The sequence below is a fragment of the Antrostomus carolinensis genome, unplaced genomic scaffold (assembly GCF_000700745.2).
Source record: "Antrostomus carolinensis isolate BGI_N321 unplaced genomic scaffold, ASM70074v2 scaffold15637, whole genome shotgun sequence".
Classification (NCBI taxonomy): domain Eukaryota; kingdom Metazoa; phylum Chordata; class Aves; order Caprimulgiformes; family Caprimulgidae; genus Antrostomus; species Antrostomus carolinensis.
The window spans coordinates 1-23517 of record NW_010326744.1 but is presented as its reverse complement, the minus strand read 5'-3'; the positions used below and the strand labels follow the sequence as shown (position 1 = coordinate 23517).

The 23517-nt window shown below is 38.3% G+C and overlaps 1 protein-coding gene across 1 annotated transcript; it reads right to left on the bottom strand.

The window, feature by feature from the left end:
- Positions 1 to 8976: 8976 nt before the first annotated feature.
- On the bottom strand, positions 8977 to 17678 carry TMEM267 (transmembrane protein 267). The gene is made up of 2 exons (XM_010171695.2): positions 17294 to 17678; positions 8977 to 9451 (listed from the first exon to the last, which is right to left on the bottom strand). The coding sequence occupies exons 1-2, from the start codon at positions 17603 to 17605 to the stop codon at positions 9116 to 9118; spliced, it is 648 nt and encodes a 215-aa protein (XP_010169997.1). The 5' UTR covers positions 17606 to 17678; the 3' UTR covers positions 8977 to 9115.
- Positions 17679 to 23517: the final 5839 nt, after the last annotated feature.

Sequence of the window (23517 nt, the reverse complement as noted above, 5' to 3'; positions counted from 1 at the left end):
GCTGGTAAGGGGTTGTGTTTTGGATTTGTGCTGAAAATGATATTACAGAATCACAGAATGTCAGGGATTGGAAGGGACCTCAAAAGATCATCTAGTCCAATGCCCCTGCCAGAGGAGGAACCTAAATGAGATCACACAGGAAGGTGTGTGATCACACAGTGAAACAGTGTCAATGATAATCCAGGGATGTTTTTGATATTGCCCAGCAGTGTTTACACAGTCAAGGCCTTTTCTGCTCCTCACACCACCCCACCAGCGAGTAGGCTGGGGGTGCACCAGAATTTGTGAGGGGACACAGCTGGTACAGCTGACCCCAAATGACTAGAGGGATATTCCATACCATATGACGTCATACTTGGCATATAAAGCTGGGGAAAGAGGAAAGCAAGGGGGGTCGTTTGGAGTGATGGTTTGCCTTCCCAAGTGACCATTACACATGATGGAGCCCTGCTTTCCTGGAGATGGCTGAACACCAGCCTGCTGATGGGAAGCAGTGAATGAATTCCTTGCTTTGCTTTGCTTGTGCGTGGCTTTTCCTTTACCTATGAAACTGTCTTTATCTCAACCCATGAGTTTTCTCACTTTTATCCTCCCAGTTCTCTCCCCCATCCAAGCACAAGGAGTGAGCAAGTGGCTGTGTAGTGCTTAGTTGCTGGCTGGGGTTAAACCACGACATTCATGAAAAACTACGTTTCATCCCAACATTCCCCAGTCAGCTTTATTTCTTCAGCTTTGAAGAATTTATCTTTGAACAGACCTACCTGGCTCAGCTGCCAACAAACCTCCCCCCCTGCTCCCGTAAACTAGAGACCTAGTGAGATTGGGTACTGCTTATAAAGCACTTTGGAGATGAATGTGAAATGTTACCACCAGGACAGTCATGGAGACAGGAATACTAGAGTGAAGAAAACAAGTGTCACTTAAGAAGTTTTAATTGGATAAATTATGAGGGGATATAATATTTGCTAGCACTGAAATGCATTTTATCCATGTCACAGAACATGTCTGTTCAACTGTTTTGATTTTGAAAGCCTAGCAGTTACCTCCTCCGAAACGTTGTTAAAACATTTTCTCCTGTAGGTACCTCTGCAAGTCCTTTCCTTCTTCATAAAGTAGACTACTCAATTATTCCCAAATGCCTGCAAGTACGTCTTACTGTGGGATAGAAAAGAAGCAGAAATAGCAAATACCTTGTCTAAAAGGAGTATTACAGGAGTGTTTTCAAACAATGTTTTCAACACAAATTATTCTGCTGCATTTTTTTTTTTCAACTCTGGATATAGTACAAACTTGGAAAACTTTAGCAGAAGCTGTTCTCTTTACACAGAGACAATCAATGTTCGTTACCCCTGCAGATGTAATTATGATAGTATGCCCCATCATCTGGAGTCTCAACTGAAAACTAAAGCTTTTATCTCCATCAATAAAGTACCTCCTGCCAGGGAAACTGGAGTGATATCCTGGCATAAGAAAATACCACCAGTGCCAGGGAAATAACCTGTTCTACACCTTCAATCAATGCTACTTCCTTTGACAGATGCATCCCCCCTAGCTGGTATTGCATACTATCAACTCAGGAACAGAGCACTCTGCTATAATCATGCAACTCACCTTCACCTGTGCACTTGAAACCTTTCATTTTTAATCTAAGCTTAGCATATGTGTACACTATGTGGCAATGTGAACAAACTCACTAGAAGGCCAGTACTTCTGCAAGCTAGGGAAGCAGAATAACTGGATGAAGAAAAGAGCTACAACAAAGCAACTCTGTCTTCAATGCTTTGCTTTTCAATAGTCTACTTTATGATTTCACTTACTTTCTTCCAGGGGAGATGTATCCATAGCCTGCTACATAAGCAGTTTGGACAAATTCTGATTAAATGCTCAGTGTTTGCCTCATCCTAATAATTTTAAATCTTTTTTTGAATATTTCATAACTATTATAGATGAATGTTTGTAAACATGTGCCAAAGGCAAAAAACCCCTTGTACTCAACATTTCCAAACCATTGTATCTGTTCCCTATAGAGGGAAAATGCTCACATTCTTGATAACTAAGAAGACACTGCCTTTTTTGCAGAGCTAATTCAGGCAACAGAGAACCACAGAAATGTGCCAACATTCATCCCTTTGAAATAGCAGCGAGAATATACCTTCTTGTAAATCAAGACACAGCCAAACTGGTTTTCTTATCTGAAATAAGTTTTCAAGAAATTCAGTAATTCAACAAAACCTTCAGTGCCAGAAATTTATTGGGAAAAAGCTTTTTTTGAAACTCGATTTTCTTTTTAACAGAAGCAGGTTTTAACACCCACAGAAACTGCTGAAGCATAGAGCCCCATACACCGCATACTCAAGCCACGGCTTTCCCAACTAACATTGCAGCATTCCTTCGTTGCACTGAGTGTGCAGATGGCAGCAGCAAGTACAACCCATATCTCCTTGGTAGGGCTGGAGAGTAGCATCAGAGGTTTCTAATTGCAATAGATATTTATCGTGACAATAACAGGTGATCAGCTTTTATATATTGCCATTGAGACAGACCATACCTAGTAGAAGCTCTGCTGTACAATACACAAGCAGAACCTCTTCTAAGTCAACATTCAAGGGAGATAGAGGTGTAATCTTTTAACAAATTTTATGTTCCTAGTCCAAGTCCCCATACATTAGAAACTTCTTTACAGTGAGGGTGACAGAGCCCTGGAACAGGCTGCCCAGGGAGGGTGTGGAGTCTCCTTCTCTGGAGACATTCAAGACCCACCTGGACACCTTCTGTGTGATCTCGTTTAGGTTCCTGCTCCAGCAGGGGGACTGGACTAGATGATCTTTTGAGGTCCCTTCCAATCCCTGACATTCTGTGATTCTGTGATACATGGGAGCTAGAGCAAATTATTTTTTTCAAAGAAATGTAAACTGAAGCAAACACTTAGCACTGAAAATTTCAGCCTTGATAAATATAGTAACTGTAATTATTAAATCTTTTAAAGAGAAACTCCTGGCTTTGGACAGATTTTTATTTTCAGGAAGAAAATTGTCTAATTTTACAATAAATATTTGTTCTGCATTTTAAAAGTTACAATTCATTTAAAAAAGCTGATCATCCCTCTACTGAAATATGTCAATCTAGAAGAGATTTTAAGTGCTTCATGAGAACTGCCTTTAGTTGTTTCACATTTTCATGTTTCACTACAGGTCAAAGAACCTCCTAGACAAAACACTCCTCTCTCCTTGAAGAGACAGTTTCCTTCTCCAGCAATAGGAAAACATAGAATCATAGAATCACAGAGTGGTTTGGGTTGGAAGGGACCTTAAAGATCATCCAGTTCCAACTCCCCTGCCATCAGCAGGGACACCTTCCACTAGACCAGGTTGCTCAAAGCCTCATCCAGCCTGGCCTTGACCGCTTCAAGGGAAGGAACAACCACAACTTCCTTGGGCAACCTGTTCCAGTGTCTCACCACCTTAATAGGAAAGAATTTCTTCTTAGTATCTAATCTCAGTCTAACCTCTTCCAGTTTAAAGCCATTATCCCTTGTTCTGTCACTTCCTGCCCTTGTAAAAAGTCCCTCCCCAGCTTTCTTGTAGGCCTCTTCAGGTACTGGAAGGCCACTATAAGATCTCCCCAGCACGTTCTCTTTTCCAGGTTGAACAGCCCCAACTCTCTCAGCCTGTCCCCATAGGAGAGGTGCTGCAGCCCTTGGATCATCCTCACGGCCTCCTCTGGACTCATGAATCATCAGTCATCATGGTGAATGACTGGAAGATGAGCCAAATCTACAATCCCAATTTTAGTCAGCTACCATCTAGTCAGTAAAAGCCGTGGTGACTAGAATGCAATTCCATACAACAGAAGTAGACTTCTTCTTTAGGAAGTGATCAGTCATGCTTTAAGCATCACTGAACAGACTGACAAGCAACACACCGAATACAAAGGGACTCTACAGTATGTCTACCATTCAAGCATGCTGAACCAGATGAGGTATCTGGGTCAGGTACACTGAAGCAGAAGCATACTTTTCATCCAGCCTGAGGTATGTCAAGCACCAGGAGAGTGCATGAAACACTACTGATGTCCTGTAGTCATATAAAATAACCAGAAATACTACTTGGTCAACATTTACATAGACATGTAAACGCAAGAGCATGTTAAATTGCTTTTACTTCAGGGAAAAATATATAAATAAATCATGTGCATACATTTTTATGGTATGAACTGTAAGTGCATTTGCTTTGCTCATTTAGATTTGATGTACAAGCCATACAGAACATTCACCCAAAAGATGCTGACAAATCTCTCAAACTTTCACATTAACAAAACATGTCTAGAAGGGAAGATCTATCTCTCCAGGGACTAATAAAACGAAAAATTACTTGCGCTAAAAGGTTTTGCTGACTAGAGTATTCTGTATCAAAACTCGCCAAGCCCCAACCATTCTTTCACAGTAAAATCAGGAAATAACTGAGTGCTTGTGTCTATACCTTATGTACAGTTAAATGAACAAAAAGACATAGATGATTTTGTTGAAAATACATTGATATTGAATGTTACAGTATTCATTTAGCCTAGAAACATTTAATATTTTTAGAGCAGTCATCACAAAATTTGCTTCTAAACTGCTGGCAGTAATATATAAGAAGCTGGGTTTGTTTTGACTATTGGCAATTTAAATTCAAATGTGAAAGTGAAACTAGCAGCACTACAACCTTGTAAATTCCTTAGGCCAGTGCTGTATCTGCTATCTGTGGTTTGTTTCATTTCTTTACCATAGTTCCTGCACCAGAACTCACAGCTAGCAGCTTTTTTGGCTCATCTGTAAAAACTGTTGCGAAGGAGTGGACAGCAGATCAAGAAACTACCCCACACCAGCCCAGGAATGATTCCTTGGACAAAGGAATTGTTTCTGTGGTGGATATGGCAACAGCACACAGTCTGACTTGATCAATTACCCCTGCAACAGTTTCAGTATACAAATCCATTTTCACACAGATTGTTCACCTGTCTTTCCTAATACAAATGTTTTCAGTCAATTAGTTTTCACTAAACAAATCTGTTTTTACAAACTGCCTAGAAATCTACTTAACATGTCCATCGAAAAGCATACAGTATCATTTCTTTTCTAGTTTTCAATATTCTGAAGATTTCCTTAACATTGCATTAAAATGCTTTTGCTAAGTAGCAGCATACCTGGGTTTCCTAGTCATTGAGACAAACACTCTTCCTTATCCCAGGAAAATTCAATACATAATTAGGTTAAGAAAATGGAAAATTATTATATCAACATAGAACGAAAGATCAGTGTGTGATACATGCATATATAAATACAAGTACTATTCATTTTTAATAGTGGGTTTATGTTATAAGTAACAGAAAACAGTTCTACAATATAGCATTCAAATTTATGATTCAATGTAGAGGATGTAAAATTTGGGGAATTTTAAGAAAGAACTGAAGGCACCAATTTATTATTTTGGGGAAAACTGCTACTATTGTTTTTTCATAATCAGTGCAAAGGATACTTTAACCTGACAGCTCTTCCTTTGTTTCAATGCATGATCTGCCTGAAACAAGACCTAGTTTTTGGACTCAAAATTACCAGCTAATCAAAGCTCATGCTGTGTAACACTCACAATACAAAATTTCTTCAAAATGTACTCTTCTGATGCATTTCATCACTTTGGTTCACACTGACAGTAGCTGATGGAATAAAAATATATGTGTTAAAAATTAACTATTTACTAATATTTCCTTTAGAATGAATTTTAACCCCTTCCCTCTCTCTTTCTGGAACTTTATTTCCATTAGCAAAGGACATGTTCTTCTAAAAATAAGCTAATACCAATGGTGTGGTTGTTAAAATTATTTCAGTTTAATTCAAATGCACTAGCACTTTCCTTGGAGTACAGCATCAATTATTAATAATTCACTTATCAATACCAGTTAAAGGCACATGATACAATATACTTCAGTGCAGAAAAAAGTACCAGTAGTCACGTGAAAATACAGATTACATTTGAAATTAGACTATAAACTGATAGGAAATGTGTTCAATCTTTCCCTTAAGGCCTCTAGGGGATTAGGAGAAATTTTATCTTATTTCTAGAGGACTGGGGAGAAGAAACATTAATTGGCAATTCTTTATACGCTTTTTACAACAGCAATCCATTAAAGCAGGAAAAAAAGCAGCACTGTTCTAACAAAAACTTAAGTCAGAAAAACCCCACATTTTCTTCAACTTTGTAAGTACAACTTGAAAATACATGGAAAAGGTTTAGATTAGCATAGTAAACAAACCATTCAAATAACTAATATTTTGTGCACAAAATTATTAGCTTGAGTTTGTTAATTATTTTTTGTGCAATTCACATGCTTTTTGTACTTCACATTTACTCTGCATGACGCATGCAGTAAATTACAAATTCATTATGTTTATAGTACCTTGGTTTATTTTTGCCATGGCTTTGCTACACATGGCAGGTATCAGTGCATACCCTGAAATATCAATGAATTTGAAATGCACATGAAATACGGGCATGGAATTGTTAGGCAATTCATTTGTAACAGGCAGATGTATCTTCTATCTTCTACATGGGCTGAAACAAACATTTAACTTCTCCTTTGTTCCCTAATCTGGCTGCCCATAAATTACAGCATTACATGCAACGTGTCAGTTTACCTTGAAAACCTGTCAATGGCCTGAGCTAAAGTCGCCTAAATGTCAGGATGAAGCGTGAGACTGCCTTGTCTGTATGGAGGGAGAGAAAAAGAAGTCATGTGTCACAAGCACTTGAAGTGGTGTTCACTGTGGTAGAACTGGTATAAGAACATGAACAGAAAAATAATATTTTGAAATACAGCTGAAAATTATTGTAAAAACCCCCACGAAAATAGCTGGAAATACAGAGAACAAAAATACGGGTGTTTTTTAAACTACTGAAGATGTACCCAATAACTGATCCTTACACATAGCTAGAACAGTACAGTACCAATCTTAAGGACTGTTGGTGGACACAGAGCTACCAAAAATGCTACAGTTACAATCTAAAAAAGAGAAAATGCAGTCCTACACTTTATTCCTGTATACATTTCCCTTCACAACAAATCTGGATAAAGCACAAAATTAAACAAATATTATACCATGAAACAAGAATACAGAAAATTTTCTATATGGATTTAAGTGTTCACTTCTTGCACAAAATATATTAATTATCAGCATTTCATAGCTTAAGTTTAAACTATGAAATACATACAGTTTAAAATACAGGTTAGAAGTAAATGAACGAGCAATGCTCCTCCTCTACTAAACCATCATGCCTTTGGATAAAAGATAGTTCCTACTCTGAGGGATCTAAAGCAAGATATTTCTGATGTTGTTTCTGCAAAAATTTTACATACTACAAAATACAGAAATCCACAGAAAGAGGATAATCCTTTAAGGAATGTTCTGCTTTTCCAATCTTCTTTCCAAGGAAAAACCCTTTATTAATTTCTAATAAAGGCTACACAGGCCCACTGCACTGTCAAACAAGTTTCCATCAGCACACATTTCGAACACGAAGAACAAATAGGGCAGAGGCTACTCTTTTTGTGGGAAGGCACATTTTAAAAGAGTGAAACACTTTCTGCAATTAGCTTAGTGTGCTGCAGAGAGCCTTCAGTACTTTGCAGCCACAGAAAGTCTCTGGTACCCATTAAGCCAGTCTTCACAGTTAATATTTTCTGTATTTTTTTTGTACTTTATACTAATATACATCTACTAAAGTAAATGTAGTATAAACACATCAGCTAATCTTTATACTCTTTGATAACCTAAATTCAGCACATGACACCTGATATATATGCTCTTCCATAAAAACAACCCCTTTGGACAGCTATTCATCACAAACTGGAATAATCAAGGTCCCATCCCCTTAACAGGCAATGTAGTTCAATGAATAAAAAACTAACAAAACATTTGTTAATAGACATTTCTCAGCTTGTACAGTGTAAACTAGACAAGTTTTAATTTCTACTTTGAGACTTTTCCTGAGAAATTTCTGTAAATGAAAACTGTTACTTTGAATAGTCCACAGTGCAAATTACTACGTTATGAACCCGGAACATAACATTTTTCATTAAGGAACTTATTTATGAGGAAATTTCTATTTCTGTATAATAATAATAATGTATTTTATTTTACAATAACAAGGATGATATTGCACTTAATGGAAAATGCTGTTTATGAGTACAGTAGTAAGGTCTTTAAAAAACCTTAAATTTTGAGCAATTTTTATTTTCTTGTATCTTCCTGAATCTTCCCTAAAGCTTACGTTTTACTGTAACAAATATGATTGTCTTCACACAATCCTTAAATACTTACTAAAATTCCTTAGTTCCAAATTAAGTAATATTAGTATATTTTTAAAATTAAACAATTTGGCCAACACATGTAATACTGCAACCAAACTGTCTTCTCCTTTCTAACTCCTAATAATAGCTACTAATTATCTGCAAATTGAGTACCAAGCAGCTACAGAGGAACATAATTTAGTAGGAACGCTATATGACAGCCGTGTTCAAAGAGGTGCAGATACACAGTTGCACATTGTGAAATACAAACAGCATTTCTTCTAAAACAGTTGAATACAAAAGTCCAGCAGGAAAACAAGGAAATAAATTCAAAAGGCTAACTGATGTTTTTTAGAAGTGCCATACACTACTAAATTCTCACTAATACTTAGCATTTATATAGGACTTTACATTTTTTAAGTGCTATACAAATGCTACCTAGATGACGTGCTATCTAAAGGCAGAACACAAATACAAAGTGAATGGTGAGCAGATCAATGGCACCATGACAGTAAAACGTAACGTAATTACTTCAGAGAGAGACTAAGTACTTTATAAATCAGCTAGCTACGCATGAACTATCATGGAAGACCACATGTTTTACAGGGGAATGTATAGATATGAAATTATTAATACTCATTAAATCGTTTTACAAGGAATTGACACGGGAGCTGTAACTGGCTCCACAGGCTTAAAATGCCTAACTTGGAAGTCACAGGACACATAAGGAAATCACTTCAGACAGCTTATTTCCAGTGATAATACAAACAAACCTTAAGAGCCATAATTCTTATACATCAATGTGGATTCCATGTTTTATAGACATTAATTCTCTAGTGCCTGTTAAATACATAATAAACGAACACAGATGAGGTAAAGATGCTGTAATTGCCACATACAGCCAATACGGCAAAGGAGGAGTTTTTCCAAATGGGCAGATCCAGAGGCCGTGACGAATCCCGTCACGGATGTGATGAGAAGTCCAGGATATGAACAACATCCAGGGAAGAAAGCACCATGAATCCTTAAGCCTGAAAAGGTGCATAATAAACTTTAAAGTCAGAGCCACAACAGGAATCACAGTAGAACAATGAAGAATTGGTCTCTGTGGAAGACTCAGAGCAGCCTGCGGAAAAGAAAAAAATAATTGGCAATGGCTACAATTGTGACAATAAAATAAGTCTCATGGACGTTTACAGGTGTATTATGGAGTGGCCATGTGGAAGTACAAAGAAAAACATACTGTTCCTTTCCACTGTAGCTGATCAAAATCAACAATATGACTATTTAGATGTGCAAGAGCTGTGTGCTGCCCTGTCTCTCTACTGTAGGATGTGAATCATGCATCCTACTAAGCATTACTGACAGCAAAACAGAGAGGGAGAGAGATGAGGCATGCTATTTGTCATATAGTCAAGTAGTATACAAGAACTTGTATAGTCTGCTGCACTGATTGTATGTATTTAATTTCAAGATAATTAAAAAGAAAACACTTGAAATATTTAATATGCGCTACTTGAAATCTCATTTCATACGCTTTGATGGCATTTATTTTCAAAAATACATCCTGTATTATACTACAATTAGCACCTTGAAGTTGTTTGAGTTGGACAATATCTAAAACAACAGTAATTTCCAATACAACAAAAATATGATTTAAGTTACATGTATTTTGATTGCCTTGACACATTATTCCTTATGTACAGGCAAAAGGTAAGTTCAGAAGCCAGCATCTGAACCATTTGTGACTGGGGTTTTTATGTCAACAACTTGTTTAATGTTAACTCAGTTAAAGCCTGATATTTGGTTTTAATTAAGGTAAATGTCTAGCTAGTGAGATTAAATTTAGCTGTTTTAAGAAGTGGTAATTATCAATTTAATATACATACTTGAGAAAATATTCCAGAAGAACTTATTAGCAACAGCTAGAACTAGCTCCACAAATTCAAAGATAGTAAAAAAAATTAAATAATATTATTATTTAAATGATAATAAGCAACAAATAAGTAGATTCTTGTTTCTGTAAGCACAAGAGAAATGACAGCATATTACTAACAAATCTATACGGGCACTGATGTAATATTAGTTGGCTCAATTCAGATACCGGTGAACATTTGGGAAGACTGTAACAGGCACCAGAGACATACTCTTTGCACATGATGGTGCATCTGATTGTTATATTGAACACATCCCTCACTGCATCTACTGCAGAAAGCAAACAAAACATGACTACAAAGCATCAGCCAGTAACCCATTAATGCTTCAGTTACGTTAACTGTTGCAGGATTCAACAGCTACAGTACCCCACAGTGGGACTCTGGAATAGCTTCATCAAGTTTTCATGGGTAATTTAGACAACTGCTTGGAACCCTGTCTTCTCTGTAAAGAGACTCTGACATAGCCTTAACCAAGAAATACACAGATGGAGACTTATGGACTACCTGAATGCAACAGCCTGTGCTTTAAACCAAAGCCAGTGTTAAAAGGCTGGCAGAAAGCTTTGCTCTATTTATTAGCTTCTTACCACATGCTTGTTCGTGACTTTCTCGATCAGGTGACAGGATCAGAAAGCTCAAAGACTCCCTCAACAACTATAATGGGACCCACCTCCTTAAAGTTGGTGCAAAGGGTGTATTTTCTACAACTTCATTTCTCTTTCACATAAACAGATTGTTCACAGATTAAAGTAGAAAAATCTTGTGATGCTGAAATTGTTTATCACCTACCCTACAAAGATAGTCAGATTTTTGTCACTGTCAGCAAGAGTCTAAAGAGTCCATACTCTAGCTGAAGTTTTAAAAAACAACCTGGATGGTGATATATTTTGGCAGATATCCCATTGACTGGTCACTATGACCCACTACTCATTGGTCACTGGCACTTTAAAAAAATCAGTGGCAAAGTTTAAATGAGTCTTTTTCCTCTGCTCTATGGAGGCTATAGCAATACAGTGAGTAAGGAGAATATGAATGTTAATTATGCAGGCAAATTATCAGCATTAGTGCCAATCTTTATCCAGTTTTGGGGAGGTGATGCATACATTTTTTTCATGCAGAATTTTAGATGACACAACTCTATCCTAGCAAAACCAGGAGAGTATTTCATACAGCAAACCTGAGCACTCAATTTTAGCATGAGAAAACCCTATTTTGTAATTGCAGTACAGTCATTAGGCTTCTTTAATGCTATTGCTCAAGTTCTGAAAGAAGAATAGCTGGTTTTGTCTTTTACATTCTGTAACTAGAGGAACATTTACATCCTTAAATTACCAAGCCCAAGAGACAGATACGTAGTTCTATTTGGCAATATAAGCTTTTATACTCTTCCTCCTAACAGGCAAATTTGTTTGCCTTTAGAAATTACCAGGTCTTTTTTAATTAAAAAAAAAAAAAAAAAAGTAGTAAAAAAGTACAAGCCTTAAACCTCCTTGAAAAAGATTACCATGACTTGGGCAGATTTAGGGGGATGTCTATCATGAGAGAGATCAGGCTGCAGTTGCAAACAGAATTTATTCACAACACAAATTACCTTTCCATTTCCCTAAGTGTCCAATCAGGTGAAATGTATTCTAGAAGTTCCTGCTCCTCCAGCCCCTCTCACACACTACAATGAGCAGCTGGAGACAGCAGACAACAAGCAGGAGAATGCAAGCAAGCTCTTTGCTTTTTAATACTCGAAGTGACACCACGGAATTTATGTAACATGGGCTCCCTCACTCATATTCCGTAGTGCATCATAAGGCTGAAGTCCTTAGTTCTGAGGCTGATCTATAAATTCAATGTTAAATTAATTGTGTGTGCACTAAGCTTATTCTCCAATGCCAGAAATGCTCCTGTGCAGTCAAGGTTGGTCAGCAGTGGCACACTAACCAGCTGTGTAATGTATGTTTGCCGGTACAATCTCGTTTGCCACTGCCTGCACTCTCTACGCTTTTAGATGCTGGTGAGTCTCACGTAGCAAGCCACCCATTTCTGCACGTCTGTTTTGCAACACAAGTGATTGTGCTACAATCCTGGGGGACGCTAGGAGCAGCTCATCATGCTGTTCTTGTTTATCAACAAGTCTGCTGATGACACCAAGCTGTGTGGTTCAGTTGACACGCTGGAGGGAAGGGATACCATCCAGAGGGACCCTGACAGGCCTGAGAAGTGGCCCCTACAAACCTCATGAAGTTCAACAAGGCCAAGTACAAGGTCCTGCACTTGGTTCGGGGCAACCCCAAGCATAAACACAGGTTGAGTGGAGAATGGATCGAGAGCAGCCCTGAGGAGAAAGACTTGGGGGTGCTGGGGGCCAAGAAGCTCAACATGAGCCAGCAATGTGTGCTCACAGCCCAGAAGGCCAACCGTATCCTGGGCTGCATCAAGAGAAGTGTGGCCAGCAGGTCGAGGGAGGTGATTCTTCCCCTCTACTCTGCTCTCGTGAGACTCCATCTGGAGTGCTGCCTCCAGTTCTGGGGCCCCCAACACAAGAAAGACATGGACCTACTGGAGTGAGTCCAGGAGGCCCATGAGGATGATCCGAGGGCTGGAGCACCTCTCCTATGAGGACAGGCTGAGAGAGTTGGGGCTGTTCATCCTGGAAAAGAGAAAGATCTGAGGAGACCTCATAGTGACCTTACAGTACCTGAAGGGGCTACAGGAAGGCTGGGGAGGAACTTTTTACAAGGGCAGGAAGTCACAGAACAAGGAGTAATGGCTTTAAACTGGAAGAGGGTAAGTTTAGATTAGATATTAGGATGAAATTCTTTCCTGTGAGGGTGGTGAGACACTGGCACAGGTTGCCCAGAGACGCTGTGGATGCCCCCTCCCTGGAAGTGTTCAAGGCCAGGCTGGATGAGGTTTTGAGCAACCTGGTCTAGTGGAAGGTTGCTCAAAGCCTCTGCTGATGGCAGGGGGGTTGGAACTAGATGATCTTGAAGGTCCCTTCCAACCCAAACCATTCTATGATTCTATGATTAGCAATACTGAGTATGATGGCAGGCTGCAGTAACTTTCACCTTTAGAGCTAGTGAATGAGACAGGGTCTTTAAACAGCGATTCTTAGGTTCTTCTACACTTGTGTGCGTATGACACAGAGTAAAAACTACATGGAAAACGAAGAACTACAAATTCAAAGTAGTAAAGTCTTTGCAGACTTTATACTTGTTGCAAAAACAATGTGGGAAAAAGAGTAGAACACATGCTGCTTGGTACAGAAGTATTTATCAAAGTAAACATAAAAATACCACAGGCGACTATTTACCCTGAATAGTCCAGAAAACTAATGATGACACCATGAAAAACAGCCCAATAGCCAAATAATCCGAGCAGCAAGCTGTGTCAGCAGCAACAGAAGTAGATGAGTGGAGTAGTGTGAAGGCAGCAACTGTAGGTAGAAAGCAATACCGCCTTGTGCTGCATAGAAGGGTTTCTTCAAAAAAGTAACCTGTCAGCAGATTTAAGAGGGATGATGAAGGGCTTTATAGGGCTTTATTGTGTAGACTAATGTGAAAAATACTATTGTTAAATTAGTAACAGTGGTGTGGTTCGTTAATTAGATTCTTAATTTATTAATTACTTAGTAATGTGTTGCATAAGCACTAAACATTGTAGTCTCTTAAATAAGTTACTCTCTATCCTGCAATCTCAAGAAGAATAACGTGATTGGAAATAAAAAATATATAGTAAAAAATGTGTCCCATGAAGATTGTAAATTACATAGGCAGCAGCTTGAAATTACGGCATGGAACTGAAAGGAGCAGCCTATTAAGATGAGGAAAGAAAAATCACATATTAAAATCAGGTCTAGCTAGCCAGGCAACAGTACAGCAGAAAAGTTTATGGGGATTACATAATATCACACACTAAAAAGATTGTGATGGCATTGCAAGAAGACATAAAAGCTGTAACAGAAGTGTTGTATGCATGTGATATTAAAGGAATTAATCTATGCTATTTGAATTAAATGAAGACACACTAAAAAGATTGTGATGGCATTGCAAGAAGACATAAAAGCTGTAACAGAAGTGTTGTATGCATGTGATATTAAAGGAATTAATCTATGCTATTTGAATTAAATGAAGTCTCACCTAAAATACTATACACAGTTTGGGACAGGACCCTTTAAAGATATTTAGACAAATAACAATCCGCAGGAGAAGATGTTTAGAAAATATAAATCCAGGCCCTTCAGATTTTTTTGCAAGTTATTTAGTCAGGAAGAGACTTTTTGTAAAGCATAATGGTTTTGCAGGTTGTAAGACCAATGTTGTTACTGCTGTAAGGGTCAAGAGACCTACACAGAATATGGTTTACAGGTAAACATCCTTTATTAGTCCAGTTAACATATGGAAGAAGGAGGAGTGGGTAGGCAAATGACTATGAAAAGCCTTTGGGCATCTTGCCTTCACCTTACCTCAGCTAAGTAGATTTGGTTACTAAAGGGCTATTCTTCTACCTGCAACATCTTGTATTTATGATTTGAAAAACGTTTTTGTAGAGAGCAGAGCAATCAGCTGTCTTTTGTGGAGTGGCCTTCAAGAACAAGAAAACAAGATCTGTCAACAACACTTCAGGCTGGATATTAGACAAACAATTGCTAGCTACTTGGGAAACAAAACAGGAACAAATTCAGTAATGAAACTGCAATAATTTACTCTGTTTGGGATACCAGGGATAGGCCACACAAACATTCTTCATCATGGAAAGTGTAAGCACATTTAACGTTGCCACACTGAAGGCAGTGAAGAGACAGGTCACCTCGATTCTATGATACAACACAATACTCAACTTTCTAAACAGACATTGGTGAAGAGTGTCATCTAGTGGCCATGATTAAGAAAAAATACTGGTAATAATCTTAAATGCAAGAAAAAGCAATAAAATTTTAACAATTACTTTCTAATAACTAGCCATTCATTACTTGCATTTACTTATTTTAAAATAAGAAAATACACATGAGGATAATCATAGATTTAAATGCTATACAAAAATGTTAATATTATAGGATCCACTAATCAAACTAACTTTCCTTTTCTTTATATAGTTTTGTAATTTTACAGTATTCCATATGCAGAAAGTATAGAAAAGGGGAGAACTAGGGACCACCCAGGGAGGAACAGCACTAGGCACCAGTACATGCTGGAGGCCAACTGGCTGGAAAGCAGTTTTGAAGAAATTCAATTTGTTGAATAACAAATTGAGTATGAACCAGGAACGTGACCTGGTGGCAAAGAAGACCACTGGTATCCTGGGCTGCATTAGGTGTGTTGCTGGCAGGTCAAGGTGATCCTCCTCTTTCTCCTCAGCACTGGTAAGGCCATGTCTGTCTGGAGTGCTGAGTCCAGTTCTGGGCTACCCACTATGAGAGGGACATGGAGCTACTGGAGAGCAAGTCCAGAGAAGGACCACTAAGATCATGAAGGGACTGGACCATCTTGCATATGAGGAAAGAATGAGAGCTGGGACTGTGCAGCCTGGAGAAGAGAAGGTTCAGGGGAGATGTTATCAAAGTGTACCACTACCTGAAGGGAAGGTGTAAAGAGAACAGAGCCAGGCTCTTTCCAGTGGTGCCCACTTACATGCCACATATAAGCAATAATGCTTCTTGCTTTTAGCTCCTGTGCATTTTAAAAGAATTAGTAAACCATTTTGCATTGTTCTTCTTTAATTAAAAGGTTACAAAGAACAGCAATTTTCCCTCAACTTCCTTCCTTCCTCTGCTTCCTAGGAGCTATTTCCTCTGTCATTCATATGAAGAGAGTAACACTGTTATGAGCAAACTGCAGGAGGAGGAAGAAGGCAAGATGGTCCAACAACTAAGTTATGGTTTGGCTGAATGGATAAAGGTCAGTACCTTCCCCTTCTCCTGTGCAGGTCCATCTGTAGGTGGGGGTGTACATTTGTGGAGAGTGAAGAGTAAGCAGCGTGTACGTACACGTATGTTAGCAACACTAGCATAATCAAACTGTGAGGACTTTTGTTGCTGAGCAGAGCAAATTCCTGCTAACAAGTAGAGTGGCAGGGCTCTAGCTATGGGGATCTGGAGCCAGCCAGAGGCAAGGAGTGTCTGCTTGAGGTACGAGATCTGGAAGGCAGTATTATGAGAACTGTGGCCAGGGCTGGCACAGTTGGAGCTTACAGAAGGTGCAAAGGTTTTGGGGAGTATACAGAAGAGACTGGTGTGGTCAGTGAAAACTGGGTATATATATTTAGAGCAAGCAAGACAGGGATATATGTACGTGTGTAAACAGGAGACTGGGAACAGGACACATCGAAACCACTGGAGAACCACTGAAAAAGAATGCCATGATCTGGTAGTACTAATACTATTGAGAAACTGTCCTAACAAGCAGTTCTGCAAATAGATGACGACCACTTATATTCCTTAACAGGAGCCAATTCACGTTTTCACTTTTATTAACAAGTTCGACACTTGCTTTATTTATTTTTTTTTTACAATTAACTAGATTTAAAGGTGAACTCAGACTGCCTTTTGAAAGGTGACAGCTCCTATATAGCTTGTTTGTGGGAAAAATATGTAGGGCTGGCTAAAACTAAATGTACTACTCAGTAAGACTGAATGAAATCAAACAGAAGCTGGATTATCTTCTTTCCAGATATTTCTACCCCTTATTGTAAACAGAAATAGAATAATCCACTTTATATAAAAAGCGCACACGACAGCACTTAATTGTTTAACTTGGATAACAAAGCAACTATGTGATACACATAGGATATAATGTACAAGGGCTTTCAGAACTCTTTTTTCAGAGCCTTGTAAGGAGCAGAACTTAACAGCAGATGTAAAATATTTTTAGGGTTTTTAAAATCATAACTGCATACAAATATAATTCCCCTATCTCCACTAAAACTGTATCTAACTGAAGCGTCATTGGAACTTTTTTTAGTTTGGGATATGGTAGAAGAACAATAAAGTAAACAGTGATGAAGAAAGAAAATAAACAATCACTGACCTATTGCCTTACCTTTAATGACAGAGAGCCAGCAAGAAGGAAGTGGTCCACATCAATGACAGAGGCGAGGAAGCCAGCCAGAGTGACCTCAGTGAAATCGCTTTTCTTCCTGAGTCCAACCACTATTGCCCAGGACCACATTCCTAATATACCATGCACTGCATTATCAGAGAAGGCTCTGAGCCAGTAATTCTGCTGAATGAAGGAAAACTGCAGAAGTCTGTCTGCTACAAAGCAGAACATTCCCAAACCTAAACTAGAAATAACTGAAGCTGTGCTGAAAGTTTGGAGAAGCGCATGGGCCTTTTCACTCTCAGATGCCATGGCAAAAACCACGTCACAGCACACAAAATGTCATCAGGATATACACTGTGCATTGTCCTTTGTATGGTCAGTTGTTCTGTAAATGACAGAGAACAGAAAGAAAGTTATTAAAGAAAAAAAAAAATGCATTTGCACAAAGGCATTTATTTTCAAAACAAAAACCCCCAAATTCAATGGTTGCACTTAATATTCCTAGGGAATTTTTTATTTCAGTGAAGTTAATTTGTTAACCTGAACACTACAGCTCTCAATTAAAACATGTGTCCCATTTCAAATAGAACACACACCTTTGCAACATGGAAAGCTCTAACTCCACTTTCTGGAATCTTAAATATTACAAAATAATTTGAAACATGTTTATGATAATACACTGAATATGTTTCAAGATTCTGCCTGGTCTTAAATACATTATACTTATCAAATTAAATCCTTTATACTGTAACAACAAAAAAATATGTAATTTGGAGGACTCTTAGGACTGATGCTCAAAAATCCCAAATCTCTCTATGCAACAACTGTTAAAACTGAATTTCTAATCTATAATTCAAACCACTATTTTCCTTTACATACTTTGTAAACATACTTTGATACCCTTCTCTGAGCAACTCCTTGTTTAGCTGGGAGACTGGTACATAAAATAAGCATTAAGAAAACCAAAACCACTGAAACATCTTTACTATTGATCATGAACAGAAAGACAACAACCAGAAGCAGCTTCAAGCAGAAGCAACCAAAATTAACTTCCTACAGAGCAAAACTACTTATGCTTTTCCTCAGCATGTGCTCCAGCAGCAAACTCTGCTGCTATTTTTAGGACTTGTCTATTGTCTGCCACATTACCTTTATAATAGCTCTTTTTACAGAAAAAAAAAATTAATTGACTAATCCCAGTCATTTTACTTTTCAAAGGTGACTGCTGTAACTTGAAAATAAGGGCATTGTTATTGGCATTAATCACTTAAAATTCCTTAAAAACTATTTATGTTCTGTAACTGTTACGAAATCCTCTTGTACAAGGTGACTTCTTGGGAATAGTTATCGTCCTTAAATAACTGCTTGACATCTCAAAAGAAATTCCAAAAATAATTCAAGAACTTAAAGACACCCTCACCCCACTCCCAAGAAGCAACTACAGGATACCTGGATTATAGAGTACTCATTCCCATGATAACATTAAAAAGAACACTTGAAATAAAAATCCTCATACAAATGAGGTATTTCCTAGCTTTGTTATCTTAAACACACTGAAAAGCAGTCTTTGAAGGACAGTATCAATTCTAGCTGTCCCAACTGGTATGCTCTTCTGTCTTTTTGGGGAGCCATGGAGATAGACAGCAGTTTCAAAGCCTATATCCCATCTAAAAATGGATTCTTCCCAAGAGGTTGTTATTTTTGTGCAATACATTAAATCTTGATATTTCTGCTTCATACAGTTCTATCAGATAAGTTTTTATTCCAAATGGGTTTTCCGAGGGCTGGAGCACCTCTCCTACGAGGACAGGCTGAGAGAGTTGGGGCTGTTCATCCTGGAGAAGAGAAGGCTTCGGGGAGATCTTATAGCGACCTTCCAGTACCTGAAGGGGCTACAGGAAAGCTGGGGAGGGACTTTTCATAAGGGCAGTTAATGATAGAATAAGGGGAAATGGGTTTAAGCTGAAAGAGGGGAGGTTTAGATTAGATATTAGGAAGAAATTCTTTCTTGTGGGGGTGGTGAGACACTGGCACAGGTTGCCCAAGGAAGTTGTGGATGCCCCCTCCCTGGAAGTGTTTAAGGCCAGGCTGGATGAGGCTTTGAGCAACCTGGTCTAGTGGAAGGTGTCCCTGCTGATGGCAGGGGGGTTGGAACTGGATGATCTTTGAGGTCCCTTCCAACCCAAACCAGTCTATGATTCTATGATTTTACAAGTGTATTAGACTTCCTTTAAAAATGAATACTTCTAACAACATTGACACCTAATAGTTTAAGATTTTAAACACATTACTGATTATAAGCATCAGAAAATATAAAAAGTTTCTTCCAGATTATTTACATGCCTGTTTATTGTAGAATTTTCCACCAGACGTGACTTCTGGCATTGATCTTTATGGAATAAAAAGCCCACTGAATCATTTATTTGGAAAACGTAAGAAAGAAAAAAAAAAAAAGATAAGAAAGCATGAATAATACATAGACTTTGCACACAGATGAAAAAAAGTGGGTCAAGTTTAGAGTCTGTTAACCATGACTGTGCCTCTTCTGCATGAGCACGTAGATACAAAGTACTTCCTGAAACACTTGAACTGCTATTTTTTGGTGAGTGACTTTACAATATACAGCACATTTCTGAATTAATTCAATTTTAAGGAACAAACGGTGATCTCCTCACTAATATTTATTCTATATAACCATCATGTCAGATTGGATTTTGTGGGAATATAATGGAAGACTGGCGAGGAGGACTGTAAATACGCTGAAGTGACTTGCAGCTGGGGTGTCAAAAACACATATATCACACTACTAATCGTTGTTTAGTCTTGTGTGCTTGACAAGCAGAACATCTGTCTTTAGATAACATTGGCCTGTGATAGACTGAGGGGCACACTGAACATGCCTGGGATTCCTGCCCTGCTGTGAGAAAGATCAAAGCACAACAGAAAACTACTGCCCGTTAAAAATCCCTGATACATACAGGCGAAAGCACCAGGTTTGGAATCTCTTGCTCTCCCTCTACCAAGGACCGTGGTGCCTGCGCTCCCGGCGCCTCTGCCCTGGGTGCTGCTGCAGAGATCCCCCAATTCACGAGGTAACCAGAATAAATCTGCTTTTTGCATTTTATCCATGGGTTTTGTGGTTGTTCCTGCCTCCTGCCTGTGTTTTATTTTTAAATAAAATCACACAGATTTTATTTTAAATTACCATGAAATCTAGATAAGAACCCAACCTGTGAAGAGCTGAGATAGCAACACATCTTTAAAAAGTACACCAGTATTCAGAGTCAAACTTACGATGGGACTAGGAGAACGTATTTTTTCCACTGCAGTTGCCATATTCCGGTAGCAAGTGTGGTGTATGCCTCAGTGTTGAGCCTCTGTGGTTTCTGAATCCAGTTTGCCCAGACCAACGCAGGAAAGATCAAACACCATTTGTTCCATCCTAAGTAAATTGAACCAGGCAGCAGTAAGCACCAATACCACACAAAGCTCTTCAAACTCTCTACAAAACATAGATGAAAATTGAACAACAGTAAAAAATACAGAAAGAAGCAACATATTTTTTGATTAATTCCTGAACAAATATAACTGAGCTAAAAGCAACTTCAGCTAGGGCTCAGAAGCTGTTAAAGAAAGCAGGAAAAAAAGACCATAAAACAAGAGAAGAGCACAAATAAAGATGGAACAAGAAAACAATTAAAATATAATAAAACCCAATGTCATAAAGTCAGAAAAGGGCACTAACAGTTTTCTATTTGAATTAATTGTATTTCAAAATATACAGAGATCTATTTTAACAGATTTTTGCTAGTAAGTGTGTGCCTGAGAGATTCCAACTTACTGAAACATTTGTGAGTCCCATTCAGGGATCTCTTCTTAACTTCATCCCATCAATTAGTGACCTTGGAAGAAATAAACACAGACCTATAAATTAGCAAAGCAACAGAGGTCTGTGTCAGGTTTACACTGCTTTGCTATGGATACTATTAACATGTACATAATGTACACAGGAAAAGTATCACTACAGACTTTAAAAGAATTCCAAAATTAGTATGATTTGAGAATTATATATAATAAAAGTAACAATGCCACGTGAAAAACAAGGATAATATGCAAATAGATGTCTGAAGAACAGGAAACAAAAATGTGGCTTCAGATTACCCTTAGTCAGGAGCCATGTCCATGGCATAACTGTTCTTTTTAAACAGTCTGTCTCTGCCTCTCTGCCATATTTTAGACCGGTGTCTTTGTAAAAATCAAGTCATATTCCCAGATGCAACAGCATAAGTATAAAAATTTTGCAGATCAAAAGTGAAATCAGACTAGAAAAAGCAAAATTCTGTTCAACCAAAATAATCTTCAAAGTTATAATTTTTAATATAACATTAAAAACAGTATTTTTGTCTGAGAAATAAAGATTTTCTGACTGTTTACAAAATATCACAAGAAAGTGTCGTAGGTGTTTCTATCCTATAAATCTCAGAAAGCACAGTTGTGGAGCTTATGTTCTTGTTCAAACAGCACAGTGGGAAACAGATGTATTACACAGGAATGCTCAGAAACCTATGGATGGTCAGTCCAGTTAACATATTGAAGGAAAGATTTAGTTTGGGTTTACATAAAACACATGCAGACAATAGCCGATAGAGTAACACTGCTTAGAGTTGTGACTTCTCGTGGCATTTTTATGAGAGATAAAGCATTATGCATAATCTCCACCTAGACCCACAAAATGCAGTTTCACTGGTTGTGAATTTCCTTAATTTCATGTGAGGAAATTACAAAAATAATTTTAACAAATGCACAGTTAACAATGTAAATTACTGACATAAGAAGATATTTAGATCAGAGCTGTACATAATGCACCTGGGGAAACAGCTGACACTAAGAGGCTTTCAACTCAAGGTGTAAGAGCAAAGCAAAAATCCAATGGTTAAAGTAACAATTTGGAAATATTGTTCTTCAAAAAATTTGCCGCAATATTACAAGAAGTTATCGAGTACACTAATACATATGGGAATTCAATGCATAAAATTATTAGAATTATGCACTTTATGCAAGAAGTCAAAAGATCACAGTGGTCCCTTATAATTCTGTAATATCTTAAAAAAACTTTATTTGATACTGCATGTTAATTCATATTAAAAACTTCATAAAGTACCATTACCATTTAAGGCAAGAGCTCAAACCTTTAACGTATGATCTCATGGAAAAGCAGAATGGAGCCTAAAACAATCTGTGAAGAACTGAAAATGCAAGTATTTTGGGGTCAATTATAATAATGCATTGTTGTGGCTGGAGAGAGGAAGGAGGCCGAAGAGGAAAGAGGACAAAAGCATGCAAGAAATTGGTAGGATTTTACCAAGATTCTGAGAAACTAACTTAATTAAACCCACATGGAAATTAAGAAAAACAAACGCGCCCCCCCTAAAATTCAGGATTTAATTAAATTGATTATTTCAGGGACCCTAAATTGAAGTGTTTGAAAAGACACCAAGACAGCAGAATTCTCCTTAATGAGTACTTTGGAATCGAGATGTACCTAAAAGAAAGAACTGAAATATCCTAAAAGTCTTTAGTAACTAGAAACAGCCCGCAGTACGATCCAGTAGAAGAAAAAAGTAATTTGCCATCCTAGGATAAAAAAGAAGGGGGAAGAAAAAAAACATAAGCAGTTTATGTATTACCCTCACTAACTACAACAGCATTCGGATCATAAACAAATTTTTAAGATTAAAATACTACCACTATGTGCAACTAAAGAGAGGAAGGAAGGAAGGAAGGAAGGACAGGCATGCGGCAGACGGACATGTGAAATTACAAGATCAGCAGCAATTTTTGTCTTGAGGAAAGGGCACGCTTTGTCTCAACACCCAGCAGCAAAGCCCCTCATCGGCCATCTCCTCAGTCATTAGGGAATAAAAATATGCTGTCATCTTCACGGCAGAAACGGAGCGTCAGGGAGCCCCATGTACCAGTGACACGCCTGGCTTTGGGCAGAGCACCGCGCTACCGCTCCTGATGCTGAGCCCGGACGCGACCCACGGGCACCCACACCAATGAAACAGGAATCTGACGCTGGCTCTTGTCACGAGTCTTCTACCGCTTTACCTTCTTCTGAGGAAAACCCCTTGCACTGCGCACGGCCCGGGGTCCCCTCACCTGCGGACCCCGAAACCCCAACCCCGTGGCAGGCAGCCCAGAGCCATGAGAAGCCCGGG

What these genes read in the sequence shown, in the direction of transcription:
- TMEM267 (XM_010171695.2), bottom strand. Translation starts at nt 17,605, where the DNA reads ATGGCATCTGAGAGTGAAAAGGCCCATGCGCTTCTCCAAACTTTCAGC. An exon ending in CTGGCTCTCTGTCATTAAAG is followed by an intron (nt 9,452 to 17,293) that starts GTAAGGCAATAG and finishes TCTTTTCCGCAG; the next exon opens with GCTGCTCTGAGTCTTCCACA.